The 17,742-nt window shown below is 39.4% G+C and overlaps 1 protein-coding gene and 1 long non-coding RNA gene across 7 annotated transcripts in view; one reads left to right on the top strand and one right to left on the bottom strand.

Annotated features, from left to right (window-relative positions):
• Positions 1-380: 380 nt before the first annotated feature.
• The window catches only part of alcama (activated leukocyte cell adhesion molecule a), a 79,952-nt gene continuing 62,590 nt past the window's right edge, over positions 381-17,742 (bottom strand). Inside the window, exons 7-16 of one of the 6 annotated variants that reach the window (XM_032533574.1) lie at positions 16,022-16,146; positions 15,559-15,691; positions 14,090-14,202; positions 11,611-11,734; positions 10,313-10,434; positions 8,986-9,115; positions 6,007-6,033; positions 5,218-5,332; positions 4,677-4,795; positions 381-2,356 (exon numbers count right to left, since the gene is read on the bottom strand). In XM_032533574.1, coding sequence (XP_032389465.1) covers positions 4,711-4,795; positions 5,218-5,332; positions 6,007-6,033; positions 8,986-9,115; positions 10,313-10,434; positions 11,611-11,734; positions 14,090-14,202; positions 15,559-15,691; positions 16,022-16,146 — 974 coding nt within the window. In that variant the 3' untranslated portion in view covers positions 381-2,356; positions 4,677-4,710. Of the gene's footprint in view, positions 2,357-4,676; positions 4,796-5,217; positions 5,333-6,006; positions 6,034-8,682; positions 8,861-8,980; positions 9,118-10,308; positions 10,435-11,610; positions 11,735-14,089; positions 14,203-15,558; positions 15,692-16,021; positions 16,147-17,742 lie in introns of those variants that run through there. The other 5 variants (XM_032533573.1, XM_032533572.1, XM_032533576.1 and 2 more) reach the window with 5 other exon arrangements.
• Positions 17,220-17,742, top strand: part of LOC116700425 (uncharacterized) — a 13,155-nt gene continuing 12,632 nt past the window's right edge. Inside the window, exon 1 of the long non-coding RNA XR_004334651.1 lies at positions 17,220-17,230. This is a non-coding gene — a long non-coding RNA (uncharacterized LOC116700425). The remainder of the gene's footprint in view (positions 17,231-17,742) is intronic.

Below are 17,742 nucleotides of genomic sequence, written 5' to 3' on the forward strand. Positions count from 1 at the left end.
GTACCGATAGTCGTGTTAAAATGTAAGGAGTAGAAGTAAAAAGTCGCCAAAAAAATAAATAGTAAAGTAAAGTAAAAATATCTGAAAAATCTAGTTGAGTACAGTAACGAAGTATTTGTACTTCGTTACTTCCCATCTCTGCCACTGGATGATCTACTATAGATTATGCAGACGACACAATCACCCTTAGATGCAGGATAAGTCCACAACACTGGCAGCTACCGAAAAAAAGACGAAGATCATGAGGATGAATCCAGTGGGCCTTTTACAGCTCAAGAACATCTGACATTCAAGAACATCTGGCAATAAACATAAATGTGGATTTATATGTTTTGACAATTTTTTAATTAAACACATCTACACCAATATGCCAGACTCTTTTTGTTTCAAAATGTTCACTTTATTGTCAACAACAGTACAAAAACAAAAAGTCTGTATTTACAACACTACTATGGCCTTCTCATCTCACCATCTTTGGTTTCACTGCTGACCTGATTATTTAAAAAAGGAACAAAAGGCATGAGCAAACAAATGGACCCTAAAATGCTGATCTACTGCTTTCATGTCATGTAGTGTCACAACCATCCCACAATGTGATGACACTGCTGTCATTTTGAAGATACACCTTCCACAAAAATAAAGTAAGAAAACTGAGTGTCATCTCTTTGTTTTAGTTTGGAAAACGAGCATCCAAGAAAACGTCACAAGATCAACTTGTGGGCATGGTTCCTTCAAGTTCAACCAACATATAATAATATCTTCATTTGAAGCTCTTGACAAAATCCATTTAAAATACTTTCTTGCCAGGCGCTGAAAAAAAAAAATCCCCCTTGGATTTTCAGAAATATAACGGTTAGGTTAAAGTGATTTTTCAGAACTTGAGTCATACATACTATGTAAAAGGTGTGAACTTAACAACAATGAACAAGGTCAATGATTCCACTAAAAATTTCTTAAACCTTTGTCCTAGGGTGGGTCACCAGGGTGTTGCATTGTGGGATGTACCGGAGCAAAAGATGTAAAGCCAGAGAGACACCATCTGTATGCATCTCAGCTAGTCTGCCTGTAACAACACTGTCTTCTGTATGGGGTATAATCCTTCACACCACTGAGCTAAAATTGACGATAAAATTATAGCAGGTAATGAGCACAGATACTGTATAGCCTTATTCGCTCTCATGTAACTCTCCTACCACACAGTACCTTTTCAAAACATCAACGCAGGCTGAAAAATAACTATTATCTTGCATGCTGCAGCATTGCCATCCTTGCAAGGTTGCACACATAATATAAATACATCAAAAACACAGAAAGACAGATTTTTAGACCTGGCATAAAGTAAAGCTCTTCCAAAAAGAAAACATGAAAAGAAAATATTCTATAGGAACTGTAGACCCGATAGGTGAAGACATTAAGACAACAATGTAGTGTATTAAACTAAATCACAGGTAATAACACTTTTTTTTTTTAGCAAAACCTTAAAATAAGAAACATGGCGGAAGATTCTTTTGCATTTCTTACAAGTTGTTTTTCTGAGGACTTCTTTACTTTTTATTTCTTTTTACCTTCTTAGATTAAACAATTTTTCCAATGACTAACAAAGAGTGACAGAAATTACTGGAATTTACAAAAACAACTAATTAGTGGTTGACTGTGTCCAATTTACAACTACACAAATCCTATTTAAAACTTAGTAAGTTAGTTCTTTGGGGTCACAGTAATGCTGGATGTATAGAAATAAATCATAGTACATCCAGTTCCTTAATTAATATCATGACTACAATTAGGACTCTTTTGGTAGTGGGCATCCATTACCTATACAGACAATTTACCAGTGTTTGAAAACCAGAGAACATAAGTCAGGAGAGATGCTGAGGTTATCTTAACATTTAAAGTGTTTCAGTAGGGTTATACAGCAGTAAAATGTATTTTTCTCTGAGGACAGCCTAACAAAGGCTTTTTTAACACACAAAAAAGTACAAACAATAAAAATAAACATTGACATGCTCAGCACAACCATAATAATAATTTGTTATACAGGCCTTAAAAGTGTACATTCTTTGAAGAAAATGGAGAACAAATATAAAATAAATTTCTGAAGAAGGAACTAAGCGGCAAAAAACCCACCACATACCCCGAGCAGAATTGCTCACACAAAACATAACGGAGCATTCACCAGGAACACGAAAACACAAAATGAAACAGTAACACGAGGCAGCCTCAGTGCAGACTTCAAACAGTGAGGTGGGACAGCAGGCAGTGGGCAGGACTCTTTTGCTGCTTGTGCTTGTGCAGCCTGATGGAGGGTGTCAGCAGCCAACTGGGAGTCTGTATTTTTAATGTTGCATGGCTGCTTCTTCCCCACAAAGACGTACAGAGAAATAAAGTTATTCTCATTTCAATAATGTAATATTTTGACATATAATGCCCTGAGAAACACCTACACATAAATGTAATTCCAGTTTCTTTCAATCTTTTCAATTCTTATTTCAATAGTTTTGGCCATCAGTCCTATTAAATATGACAACCTTGTACTCACTAAAGCATCTAAATAAGTTTTTTTACTGCATTTTATTGCTTTAGTTTTTACGAGATATTTTATAACTTTTACATTAGTAGTTATGTTTACAAGTACTTTTACTTCTATTGGGTCAATATAATTATATATAATTTCAGATGTAAAAATACAGCCGCAAGCGGCGATTCGCGGGTTCAAACCTTTTTTCTCAATAGCAACTTCAAAGTAATTTCACACATTTGGTCCAACATCGTTATAAAACATATTCTGCAAGCTTTGTAACGATTGGACATACAGTGCACTTTGTTTAAAATGCCTACAACTGATTTGTCAAAAACAATTATTTTCAATTCAATGTGATATGTATATTGATTGGACACATATTTAGTCATTTGTAGCCTGATTTACGCTACATCAACGGAAGTTTGTTTGCATTTATAGCGCCCCCTGGTGTTCAATTTAAATAAAACTTTCAGGGCATGGTTCAGGTACTTATGAGAACATATCCTGAGAGATTTGTGATGATTGGACAATGAATATGTCATTTATAGTAAAATGTGTGTAATGCCACTCACCTATCTTGCGCTTGTAGTGTCCCCTAGTGCCGTATGTATATAAACTGTCTGGGTATATCAGGGGCACTTATCTGAACATACCCTGTGAGTTTTGTGATGACTGGCCTTACGGTGGCTGATTTGTGTTCATTTATGTCCAGAGCCACGCCCCTATCAAAGTTTATTGGTCAATAACTTGAAAAGTAATTGCGATATCGATAAGCATTATACATGCTTGATCCATTGATGATTCACTGACAATTTGGTGGCAATTAGAGCTACGGTGTAGGAGGAGATCTCATAAATGTGGCGGAAAGATTTTCTAGGCGGACCTTAATGGTCCTTGAGGCTTTTTTGTAGAGCACATTAAGCTTCAACTGTGTGAGAGAATTTAAGTAAATCAGACTTACGGTGTGTGGGGCGTGGCCTTTCAAGTTTGCATTTTGAAGCCTCAGCATGTGGCCGATTGGGTTCATATTTCTGCACATCCACACCATTTCCAGTTATTCCCCCAAGTTTCATGTTTCTAGCTCATTCCAGCTTACGGGAATGTGAGCCGGTGCGGCAGACAACAAATAACAATAATAATAATAATAATAATAATAATAATAATAATAATAATAATAATAATAATAACAACTAAAACAGACAAGCACAGATGGGTTATACCGCTTCAAACCCTAATAAGAGCCAAAATCTAAAGCACTGCCCATTGGCCAGTGGACAGAGCAAACTCTCAGTACACAGTACACTTAAATAAGTTTGTGGCCCTACTATGCCCTGCTGCGCCCTGAACTGCTACAACTATTATTTCTAGTCATAGTTCCATTTTCTTTATTGTGACTATAATTGCAATCCATTCATCACATCTCCAACCAGCAGCGACAGATGCCTGCCCATCAAGTGCCTGGGTCTGTCTGAGGTTTCTCCCTAAAATTGAGTTTTTCCTAGCCACTGTTGCACTAAATGCTTGCTCTTGGGGAATTACTGTAATTGTTGGGTCTTTGACCTACTCAATCTGTAAAGTGTCTTGAGATAACTCCTATTATGATTTTATACAATAAATAAAATTGAATAGAAAACATTTGAGTCAAGAAATATGCAATAACAGAATCTTGATTCATATTTGATGAGCACTGCAAGTTTCATCCGAGTTCACGAGCAATGTTGACACTGCGTTAGAGAATGCTCGGTTCTGATGGATTGTTTTTCTTACGCCACTAGGAGCACCACAAGGCAGCAGAGGAACGTGTAGTTTGTAATGTCTGACTGATGTTTACAGTGGACAGTTATGGTAATTATTGCATCAGTCACCTTTGTTTTGTCTTCCAAATAAGTTTGACTAAGTTGTTTTTTTATCTGTCTGATCATCTGACAGACTGTATGTTGTATTGTTATGAGATCTCAGCAAATCATTTGTTGCGTAAAAGGATTGATGGCCAAACCTACAAAAATAAGACATCTTGTAATAAACAAAAAATATAACTGTAGGTATATGTTGTGTGTATATGTTTGTACATTCAAATTAAACTTGAACTAAAATGTAACTTACTCACACTGCCTGTGTGTATGGTGTATGCACATTTAAAAGTGACATTTCTTACCATATTCATCCCATGTAGCACAGCCAGAGTGCCTTTAAACAGCGTGATTGTTGTCCTCTAGTTTTGTGCTTTCCTCAGATGTTCCCAACTCCTTCTCCCCAGTTTTCCAGCTTCCTTGTCTGTGTTGAATACAGAATTGCAAACGCATGAAGCACCCTATGCTGCAGAACGACCTTCTCTGCTCCAGACATCACAAACTCATCTTTTCACACACACACACACACACACACACACACACACACACACACACACACACACACACACACACACACACACACACACACACACACACACACACACACACACACACACACACCTTCTTACTTCCTCCAGACTCACATCCCCTGCTGCCATGTTTCCCTCTGCTACGTGCTCTGAAAACCTCCCACTCATAGTGCTTCCTCATCTGCGTAGCACTTCCTTGGCATATATGATTAAATACTTAATCGGAGACTGTGGCTGTAAATCTCAACCACCTTCCTTCTGATTATTATTCTCGGAGTACAACACTGAGTTTGCACACCAGTGTCTGTTTCTGTACCTTGAATTCTTCATGTAGAGCCAGTAGATGAGTCCCACTATGGCAGCAGCTATGAGGAGCCCTACCACGACTCCCACTATGAGCTTGGCCTGGTCCTCTGAATCTTCATGAGCGCCTGACAACAGACAGCAGCATTCAACGGTAGGACTAACACACACTCACACAGAAGCTTTACAACTGGGCACCTAAAGGAAGGACAGTTTCAACCTAGCTATGATAAAAAACACAGACACCAAAATCATGACGTGTCCCAGGTAGATCATTTGCTGTGATGATTGGATATTTTGGAGATGGTGGCTGGTGTGTTCCTTTTATAGAACAGGCGGGTTTATCAGTGTGCAGGGACACAAGCAAATATATTCATGTCAGGAAATCTGCTAACTGATATTCTGTTTGCATTATCAGTGACACATTGATAGTTCTGATGACTGTGTTTGCAGGATTTAACCCAGTCCTTTAATAATCACCAGGCCCTCTTTATAACCCCTCTAATCTGCCCCTGAGAGCTCCTCTGCATGAGTTAGCCAGAAATAAAATAATGAAGATGGAAGAGCTGAAATGCAGGTGCATGTTCAGAGTCAGGCACAGTACTGTCTTCAGGTAGTGAGTGAGTGGTGACTGTTGGGTGCATGATAAGAGAATCCCCCAGACTAACCGTTTAGTTTAATCTGCCATGATAGTAGATTTGACCTCAAGAATAGCTTGATATTTACGAAAAGAAATCTTCAAAAGAACCTCCTACAAGGTCTAAAAAGTAAAAGATAAGGGCAAAGGAAAAGAAAATCTTACCTTTTTCTTCCTTTTCCTCCTTAATAACTGAAATCAAACATAAATAAATTAGAACTCATAAAAATAAAAGGTAAACAAAACATATACTGTATGTCTGTCTAAAAACCCCAAAGCAAAACAAAACCCTACACTGATCAGGCCAGGTGCAGCCTTGCAAAACAGAATCAAAAGTCTTTTCTGATAGGGCCAAACAAACTGTACCTATGGAGGGGTATTAGGGCCACATGTGAAAAAATTTATTGAGTTCTGAGTTTAAAGGCAGAATTCTGAGATTAAAGAGTGAATTCTGACTCTTTTTGAAAATATTGTAAACTTTATAAACAAGTCAGAATTTTAAAATAAATTTTAATTCTAAGTTAAAAGGCATTAAACTCAGAACTCAAATACATTTTACATGGGTGGTTCTAATCTTCTCCGGTATGTAACAAACTGTACCTTAGTAGGAAAAAAGCAACAATACATTCTTAAAGCAACAATTTAATATTATTTCAGAGCAGATGCCAGGCTGTGGCTCTGGCTAAATTGCAGGTAAAAGACAAAAAGGTTTAGCACCCCAACAGACAAGAAATGCAGCCAAACCCAGAAGAAGGTGAAGGAGGAGAGATAAAAGAAAGAGTAATTATCACAATAAGAAAAAAAGAATGAGGAGGAATAGCAATAGCACAGAATGTATGCATGCAATGATACCACTGTAGCCTTTGACAGTCCCAGCCTTTCCTAAAATAACCCTTTTTGTTTTGTTTTGTCCCAATAGAGGGCATAGTGAAAGGATTTTGTGTCATTGGTGCACCTGCACTGCAAACGTGTCCATGTTCCACATAAGCACATTCTGCAACAGTTAGATTCAGCAAATAATGGCTGTTGATAATAGGTTTGTATGATTTGTGGAAAATGAAAAAGATTATACAGTGTTCTCAAAGAAAGAAAAAAACTAACTTAAAGCCTCTCCACAGTCAAGTGCTGTCTGTAAAATCAGTGTACCGATGGGTGTCTTCTCACTAAACCTAAGATAGCATCATGCATCATTTAACACCAAAACCTGCTTCTATTGACTTCCTTTCTGGGGACAAAGTGCAGACACGGTAAGGTTTCATTCCTTTAAAAAATAAATTCCTTCTAATTGCTTCCTGAGGTTAGCCTGGTCCTACCAGACTCTCATAAATTTCATTTGTACAGAGGGTCTGGCTTCTCTCCATTGACAAGTGTTAACTTCCTTCAAGGTACTTTGTTGAAGTTTAAAACTATTGGATCTGCCCAGAGCCACTCTGGATCTGCCATAACCAATCGCTAATGTTTGGTCGTGACGTATGTCATGCGCATGTGTAACAGAGGGGAGATCGACAAGGCTTATATTTAGCAATAGCATCACTACCGTAACCTCATAGCATTAGCCAGCCAACTCCTTCACCACTAACGGAGCGAGCTGGAAAATTTAACTTTTAGCGAACCCCGTGGGGAGGAGGGCCACAACATCATGGCCACCAACATACTCAGCAAAGATTGTTTTTGCTCGGGCTTTAACTTCTGGATATTCAGCAGCATGCCACAATGGACCAAATGGCTTTGCTCGCATCTTTCTCCGCCGCCATTACGGAAATACAGCTCAAAATAGCGCACAACTTCAACGCCATTGTTCTCAGCCACTCCCTCTGTTCGCTGATTGGACTGCCATAAACTTTGGTCGAGAAAACCCAAGACTGTACCGTGAACCCAGCCAGAGTACTGAAGCAAAATGAAAATTGAGTTGAAGTACGTAGGAGGGCAGAGCCAGTCTACCCTGAGGTGACCTATTTCCTCTAAATTGGTTTCTGATCATGAAAAAAATGTTTGGACTCAATTAGCTAAGGTACAGCAGGCACCATACTTCACCATACTTTGAATAGCTATGATTGGATCAAGTAAAGTATAGTGCCACCATGGCCCAGAGGTGTGCGTGGAGCGGTTCTCCGTTAAAGATACAAGGCAGGTCTATTTTCACGCAAAACAAGTTAGCTATATATCAATTTTGTTTTTCTAGAACACCATCGACAACTACAGATTCATCTTGGAGGAGGAAAAACAAAATAGACAACATGGATCTCTTTTTTTAACGCCAAATAAGAGAAGGCATAGAGTTTAACTACAGGAGTGTTTAGAGTGGAAGGTAGATACTAGCTAATTAACATGTGGTGGTTCTGTAAAGTACTTGTAGAGACAATAAAATCTGCAAGCTTGTGAGACGCTCCCGGTGTGGTCCGACAGAGAACGGAACAAAACCGCGGTGCAGTGGAAAATCCGGGTAAGTGTAGTATATCTATTATATCTATATCTATTATGGTGTAGTATAATTGTTGTTATATACTGTATATATATCTACTTTCTGTGGTATTGTTCTGTGGTGTGCTCCCACAATCAACCTGCAGCTGAAAGCGCTGGCAAGATTCTCTCTAACTGTGAAGTACCACTGTCCACAAGTCACTCTGTTCAAACAGGGTGATTTGTGTTACTTCCTACAGAGCTGAGCTGCTAAACTGATGAGTAGGTCAACAAGGTTATTGGCTGAGGAAAACTATCACTATACAGAGAATGTCTGCCTGTCATTCCATACTTTGGGGCATTGCACAGAAAGTAACGCTTAAATTTAATTTCACTAGTTTGTCTCTCTCGGTTTTCAACTGAGGGTGCCTAAATAGCCCAATACATCACCTCAAAACAGCAGAAGGCAGTACCACAGCCAAGCAAGTCAAAATACATGATAAGTCTCTATAAAGCTGTATAACTTTAGTTCTCGACTATTTAGAAGCACTATTGCACCCTCTCATTTCCCACAACTGGGAAAATAAAGCCAATCAACCAAGTTGTTGCCAAGAATGACCTTTGTTAAGAAGTCCCGCACACTGTGTGACTCAAACGTTGTGAAATAAAGTATTTGCCAGTGCAGGACGTTTCAGAAAAGAGGTGTGCAAAAGCACTTTTGAATTGAGCCAAGAATGACCTTACCAGAGGAAACATTGATGGTCCTGGTATCTTCTCCCAGCTTGTTGCTGACTCTGCAGGTGACAGTCAGATTCACCGTGGGGACCACAGTGATTTTATGGGTGACCTTGCCGTTAGTGTAGGAGCTCTTCTCCTGGACGCACAGAAAAAGAGACATAAGAGACAAAATCAGAGACATAAGAGGCTCCAAACATATTTGGAAAAAACTCACACACAAAGCTGCATCTATAGTTGTGCACATAATATGGAATTTTTCATTCCACAGGATATTATGATAATGAATAGTTTATTTCAAACAACACAAAAAAGAAGAAACAAAAAACATAAAATACAAAAGACACTAAACTAGTTCACTATGGAGACAGAAAAAGAAAGAATAAGCAAAATAAATAAATACTCCTAAATTAATACTCTTGTCCAAAAGGGAGTAGGAGGAAGCAAAATGCTTTTAGGGTCAAAATGTTTTCAATCAATGGTTTTTCAATATTCAACCATAGACCCTATAAATGAAAACATCGTCAAAATCCTAAAACTTTTTCTGATCAATCAATCGATCTAGTTACTATTCCATCATTTTCTTGATTAAATCATTTATTTATGTACCATCCTTATACTGTCCATCCAGTATAGTTATCAAGCACAATTTAATTCTAAATCTGTCAGATCAAAACTGAAGCAAGTTAATACAAAATAATACACATAATACAATCAGTCATGTTAACATCCACACCCACACCTACACACAATAATTCAGATAAGGTATTATAAGAGAAAAGTACCAAGTATATTGCTTGACAGATGGGGAATGATGGACTAGTGGCACCACAAATAAAGGGAGTAAAATACTGCAACTTTGACATCAGACAGGAGTGCTGAACTCTGCCCATATGCAGGGGAGTCAGGGGACAGTATGTACCAAACTGCAAACTTATTCTGACTACAGAAGTAAACACAAAACACACTATTCTTTGCCAACAAACCTGAATCCAACAGAGAAAGGTTGCCTCATTGTTAGATCATTACCTGCTCATGATGAGGCCTGGAGATGTTCATCACAAAAAATCTACATTACATCATTACATAACATTACCTCCTGACGGTGCCTAAAGCTAGGCTTAAGCTCAGGGGGGACCGTGCGTTTGCCGTTGCAGCTCCAAAACTCTGGAACGGGCTGCCTCTGCACATTAGACAGGCCTCCTCTCGGTCTAATTTTAAAACTCTTCTTAACCACCTCTTTTCTTTGGCTTTTAACACCAGGTAGAGTAATGATCTTATGTGTAGACCTTTACCACACGCACGCAGGCAGGCACGCACACACACACACACTTACGTCTGTGCTATTGACGCTCCATTGGAAGTTGGGTTCTGGTACTCCCTCAGCCTCGCAGGTCAGAACTTTGTAATTGTCATCATCAGCACGGTGTTTGGTAAGACTGGTGATCTTAGGCTTTCCTGATGCAAACATATTGTCTTGTTACTACTAACATAGCTTCATTCAGCTACTTTTAATCCCACACAAATACATGTCACGTAATGTACACTGAGTTCACAACATGGAATGGCTTTTAGCATTTTACAGAAAACAGATTAAAAACAGGTGAAAGCAGGATGCATTCAAGGGTTTTGATAGACAGACAGGTAACTCAGGTGTTGATCTTTAAGGGCGCTTTCACACCTACTTCGTTTGGTTTGGGCTTTCATAATTTACAGTTTGATAAAAACCAAAATTACAGGTGTGAAACCTCACCAAGACCAATGTCCGGACCAAAGAGCCAAAATTTGGTCCGACCAAAAGAGAAAGAGGTCTCGGTCCGGATTAAGCTGAACGATGGTCGTTTCTAGTGTGAAAACATTTTTTCGAGGGTTTTCCTGGCAGGACTTCTTGGTGTTATAACACCGGGGAAGCTCCTTAAGGAATAGCTCAGAGCTTAGTGTGTACGTGAGAGAGAGTGACGGTGAATGCGCTCAGAGCAGACAGCTGTCGGCTATCAGAGCAGAGATTACATCAGCAGTTTACTTGTTAAGTGGTAGTAAATATACAGTGTATGTTTCAGTTTGTCTCTGAATAAATGCTGCAGCTCCTCAAACCCATGTAACGTTCCTGTGTCCTGCATGTGTTCACGCAACAAAACAAGCCGCGGCAGTAGGGGAGGGCAGCAAACAACTTCCTACACAGAGAGAGGATACGAGAGGACGACGAAGAACGTCTACAAAACAATCAACTGTCGGGAAACACAGCAACGTAGTTTTGCTGCTTTAACTGCAGTGTGAAGAAAAATCACATGATCACATGCAAAACATGAACCCTGGTCCGGACTTTGCTTTGGACTTTCAGGTGTGAAAGCCCCCTTAATTTCACGTAATCTTTATCTATAATTGTGAGTCTTAAAATTAAATTTCAGTATTAATAACTGAACTTCCTCCCTGGCAAGTTTAATAGAGATCAACTTAATAGAAGAGTAAGGTGGTTTAAATGTTCCATCTTTTCTGCCAGCACACACTTGCATATACACGCACGCACGCACGCACATTGTGGTCATCTGCCTCCTCTCTGTGGCGAGCAATGCACATTTATTTCACCACATGCAGCATGTACATTAATAACATTAATAAAACACATACACTTACCTTCAACAACCAGTTCAAAGCTCTGACGTCGCGTGATGCCGGTCATGGAAACCTCACACACATACACTCCTGCGTCAGCATAGGTTAACTTGCTAAACTGCAGCTCCTTCAATACCTTTCCATTCTGAAAACCAGAGTCACAATGTCAGTATGTGTTTTATAGAGCAAGGTGTACCTGTAACTCCAACTTAAATGCCACAGTAACACACATCCAGTGTCATTTTCACCCATCCAGCACTTATCTGGTATGAACGCAAGATGTCAGTTACCTCTATCAATCTATTTCCTATATCTAATTCTTCTGTTCAGGGTTATAGAAATGTTCATTTCAAACACAGTAACCCGTATGTGTAGGGATGTAACGATTACCAGTGTAATGATAAACCACGGTAGAAATGTTGACGGTATCCTTTATCCTTTTCATTTAAAATATCCTTATTATTGCAGCAGATTACCACAGTGGGGAAATCCTGTGTTCATTGGAGGCTCCTGAAGTTGCTGCGCAGGCGCACTGCGCTCAGACAGGAGAAGGGGACAGAACGTATCAGCAGATTTTTTTTTTAATCCTTTTCTTTTCTTTCCTGTTTTGCTGAAGTGATGTGGGTAGCCCAGAAATTTAGTTAAAACTATTCTGTAGCTTGCTAAACTGTCGTGGGTTTTACAGCCTCGTTATCTTCAATAAGTGTTCTGCTACAATGTGGAAGTTTAGTCTGTGTTGCGACGTAATATTTATATGGAGAGAGAGAGTGATATACTGTTATACTGATTTATTATTCAGCAGCCAGTTTTCAATAGTTTTTACAAGCCTATTGCTTATATTTTTTAATATAATAAACACTGTTACACTTTTAGAAACTATTTCAGCTTGTTTCTATCTATTCTATGGCCTATCAGTGCTTTCTGAACATATTGAACACACTTTTAAACATACCCTGACAATACCGAAAACCGTGATAATTCTGGTCACTATAAATTTTCATTCCATTATATCCCTACTTATGTGAGTATTTTATCATTGGCTTTTTCTCAAAATATTTTATACTTAGTCTCACATTGCCAGCTCTATCTCCACAGCGCTGTGGAGTAAGGATTATCTACAGCACACATACATTCAAGGATAGGAGAAAAATAACAGTCAGGGTTGCTTGCATTTCTCCAATCACAATCACGCAAAGCTTACAAAGCAGCAACAGTGGCTCTGCTAAATAGTCTTGGGAGGGACCTTCTACATTTTCAGCGTGTAGCTTGCTAGCTTGAAATGTGTTGTTATTTCCTGAAGCAAAGGAATTTTCAGAATGGCAACACACAGAGAGATATCCGCCTGTCCAGACTATTTGTTTTTCAGGGAAGGGTTCACTGAGAGTGAGGCTCTCTTTTGCAGGAACACCCTGATCACATTCGCACAGTTACATTAATACCTGGAAGGTGCCCAGTACCACTGAGCACACTGGAGCCGATTTTAAGGGTTGAGGGCCTTGCTAAAGGGCACTTCACTTTGTCACATGGAGTGAGCTGAACCATCTACAGCTCAACGTGACAAAGACCAAGGAGCTGGTGGTGGATCTAAGGAGAGCCAAGGCAGCAGTGATCCCTGTTTCCATCCAGGGGGTCAGTGTGGACATTGAGGACCACAAATACCTGGGAATGCACTTGGACAATCAACTGGACTGGGCCAAGAACACTCAAGCCCTCTACAGGAAGGGCCAAACCCGTCTCTATTTTCTGAGGAGGCTGAGGTCCTTCAACATCTGCAGGAAAATGCTGAGGATGTTTTATGAGTCTGTGGTGGCCAGTGCTATCCTGTTTGCAGTTGCATGCTGGGGCAGCAGGCTGAGAGGGTAGCGGACGCCAACAGACTCCACAAACTGATTCGCAAGGCCAGTGACGTTGTGGGGGTGGATCTGGACTCTCTGTCGGGTGTGTCAGAGAGGGGGATGCTGTCCAAACTACACGCCATCTTGGACAATGTCTCGCACCCACTCCATGGCTTGTTGCTCAATCAAAGGAGTACTTTCAGTGATAGACTCATTCTCCCAAAATTCACCACAGGGCGCCACAGGAAGTCATTCTTGCCTGTGGCCATCAAACTTTATAACTCCTCCCTCTGAGTGTCTGACACACACAAACAGAGAGGTTGAAACTGGACATTATTATCTGTTTTGTGCAATAACGCTGGCTTGTAATGTGTGCAATACTCAACTGCTACTATTATTATTATTATTATAATTATTATTATTACTTTTCATCATTGCAACACCTTAGTTATGTTAATTATGAAAATACTGTATCATAATATTCCTTTAACTATGTAAATATCCACACTCCTTATATTTCTTTATTTATATTTCTACTATTCGTGCAACTGTAACACAGAGTTTCCCTTCGGGGATCAATAAAGTATTTCTGATTCTGATTCTTCAGTGGTGGTAATGAGCACAAGCGCTGCTCTCTGGGTATTAAATTCTTCAGTGACCATTACCTTTGTCCATGAAACTTTAGAGTCACCAGAAGCGTTCTTTTCAATCATCACAGGCAAGGGGTCTCCTACTGCTTTCACAACCTTCCCAGTGGGAGTCAGATTCAGGTCCAAGTCTGAGAAAACAAGACAGAAAAAGGATAGTTCTTAGATCATAGAGGTTGACTGCCTCTTATCGCAGACAGGTCCACTTTCATACAAAATGTGTGTGTTTTTATGTCTACTTTCTGGAGAACCAAAAAAAAGACAAGGTAAAGGGTACATTGATCTGAGAGTAAAGGCTATTGAGATGGCATTTTGCCGCTACAGCTGTGGATGTTTTATCTTCAGGAATCTTTTTGTCAACAACACTCAAACCAACAGTGAATTTACATTACTAACAAGTATTGTGTGAATCAAAGCCTGATATATCTTCTTTTTCTGTGCCATAGAGCTCCATTGTTGTCCAGAAACAATCAAAAACTCATACAAATTTAAATGTAAATGGACTGTGTTTATATAGCGCTTTTCTAGTCTTAACAACTTTTGCTGAGGCTGATCAGTTTATTTTGACTCAACCACACACACACACACACACACACACACACACACACACACACACACACACACACACACACACACACACACACACACACACACACACACACACACACACACACACACACACACACACACACACTGGCTGGGCAAAGATTAAATTTGATTACCATTACTCTGCTCTCGTGACTTTATTTACAGTGAGAAAAAGGGTCTTGTCATATATAGGAAGTTAATAAACTTCCAAGAACCAGAGGTTTATGTCTTGTGCTCCAGCAGTGATTTTGTTATGGTTGGGATTATTTTTCCCTTTTTTGCCTCCTTATGTTTGTTTCTTAGTTTTCTCCCTGGTCTTGTGTTGGTGACCCTGTCTCGTGTTCCACGGTAAGTGTCTGTTCTTCTTCCTATTTTATTTTGGTAGTCTGGTTTCCTGTGCTGTCTCGTCTTACCCAGCTTTGTTTTTTGTTGGCCTGATTGTCTTGCCCCACCTTAATGTGTTTCACCTGATGCATCACCTGTTCCCAGTTACCTCATTACCTCATGTATTTAACCCCTGTGTGCCCTTTGTCTCTTTTTAGATCCTTGTGTCTTGTGAAGATGTCTGCGTCTGCGTTCCAGCCGTTCTCCCTATATTCCCCGTGAGTTGTTCCCTGTGTTGTTAACCTGTTTTTTGACCTTTGTCTACCCCTGGACCTGCTTTAGACTGCTTGCTTTTTGTGCCTTTGGATTTTTTTGTGTTTTGGATTTCCCTGGCTTTTGGACCTTGCCTGTTCCCTGTGTACTTCCTGGACTGTTAAAATAAACCCGTTTGTACCGGCCCTTGCCTGCCTCCTGTTTCTCTGCATTTGGGTCGTCCATTTTGCCAAACCATAACAGATTTACCTCCTTGTTGTGGTACAGTATGCTAACGGTCTACATATGTTGTGAGTACTTACAGCTAACAGCAATGCTTTGGGAGGCCTCCATTTTCTCATTGTCAGCCAGGGAGCATTTGTATTCACCCCCAGCATCTCTGCTAATGGAAGTCAAATTGTAGGTGTCCGAATTTACCACTGGCATTTTCTGGCCCTGGGTGAAAGAAGTACAATTAGCGTCTGTCATGAAATGAGGAAGAAAGGTACAGGATATAGACCGTAGTAAAATGAAAACTATTACATAAATCAGACTGATACAGCTGATAATAGCTTTTAAACCCAAAGAAATAGCATACAAGTAAAATACTTAAAATATGTAAATACTAGTTTACCTTTTCAGAGTTTGAGGCAATTTTTAAAGAAGTGTTAATGATTGGCTGCCACCGTCTGATGGCAATGGCTGTATTCTTAAAGACCTACTTTGATTCCAGATCAGACAGCAGGACAAGAACTGTTTGAGGTTGAGGTTTGGGCTCCGACTTACCTTGATGTGGAAGAAGAAGGAGCTGGGTGGAGGGTTGCCATCAGCGTGACACTTCAACGTCACGTTATCATCTTCTACGATGGGTCCCTTTGACATAATTTCGAGGCTAATCTTTTCCGATGGATCTGAGACAGCAATTAGGGGAAAAGGGAAGAGAAAAAAAGCATGGGTGACTAGGTTTCACAGACACCTTCCGCTGACAAATAAATCCCTTTTTAAACTGGATCAATTCAACAATCAAGCATCAGAGATCCATACAACAATCAAATAATCTTCCATCACAAATCAAAAGGTAACCCTATCAGTCTTCTGATCAGCCAAGTGTGTAGACCACGCTACTTACACAGGACTGAACTGGAGAAAAGTCTCCTTAGTAGCAAATTGGATATTCCCCCATGAACTTGCTACGGCCGAGACCCCCCTTTTTTATTTATTGATCCAAGCCTTTCATTCTAGTTCTTAACCCTCATGTTGTCCTCGGGAGTCAAATTGACCCGTTTTCCAATATCAATTTTCTTTTCAACTACCCAATTGTAATTAACCCAAATAACATTGATTCCACTCAACGCTCTTTGAACAAGAACACATTTCTACTTTCATTAATTTTGGGGTGTCTTATTCAATTTTATAACATTTGAAAAAGTGGTTTTGAAATAGTAATCAAAAGCTGACAAATTCCAGTCTGTGATTATCCATCAACATACATTCCTCTAAATAATTACTATTTTCTTAAACATTAAGTAAAATTTCCTGTAAATGAGGTTTATTGACCATAAATTCCAAAAAATAACTGTAAAACGTTAAAAAGTTAATAGTTTGTGTTTCATAGTGTTAAACGTAAAAAAAACTTCACCAAGGCATGACCTTCTCATACCTTCTAATATCTCACAATATTAAAGCAGATGCATCTGGCCCACTGGTCACTTTCTCCTGAGAGAGCCCCACCCTGGTATTGTATTGAGCAATCTGTTCTAGCCCATTATCTCCTTACAAAGCTTGTCTGGTGAGGCAAAAACACATCTGATAATCTCTCAATTACAAGTTGTTTGGACCAGTGGCCTGGCTTTTTAAACTGGACAGAATCTTTAGGAATATTAAAGCTTTGTCACAAGATTATGCAACACTGCTACTGGACTCCCTCCAGATTTTAGATTAAAAAACAAACCAAATAGTTGGAAATGTAAGATAAAGGACGGACAATTACTTTATGTGCTATGATCCTGTGATAAGATCCAGAAATATTGGCCTGCGATACATGATAACCTATGACGGATTGCAGGGACCCAGGTTCCATTTAGCCCAAGATGATTTGTTTGGGGAGAAGGGTCAATCCTAAACAGGATGAAGCTGGGTCCAGACTAGTTTCATGATAGCCAGACAGATTGTTTCAAGAGGATGGAAGAAAGAAGGGATGTTGTCAATCCAGCAAAAATGTCATACAAACGGTTTGCCAGATTGGATATCTACACTAAAAAAAAGGTGGAAAGTACCTGAGCTTTCACGGTTTCACCTTTTTTTTGTACTTTAGTTTTTATTGAATTATTCATCTCAATTTGTGAGTAATTGCTGGAAAAACAAAAACAACAAAAAATGGGGAAACTCCTGTGAGACGGTGATCATAGCCACAAGAAATAGAAATAAAACTAATATTTATATAATAATAAAATATAATAAGTCCGTGCTTTATCCACTAATGAGTCCAAGCTGTGAACCAATGTCCT

Source organism: Etheostoma spectabile, chromosome 13 (assembly GCF_008692095.1).
Source record: "Etheostoma spectabile isolate EspeVRDwgs_2016 chromosome 13, UIUC_Espe_1.0, whole genome shotgun sequence".
In the NCBI taxonomy this organism is placed as follows: domain Eukaryota; kingdom Metazoa; phylum Chordata; class Actinopteri; order Perciformes; family Percidae; genus Etheostoma; species Etheostoma spectabile.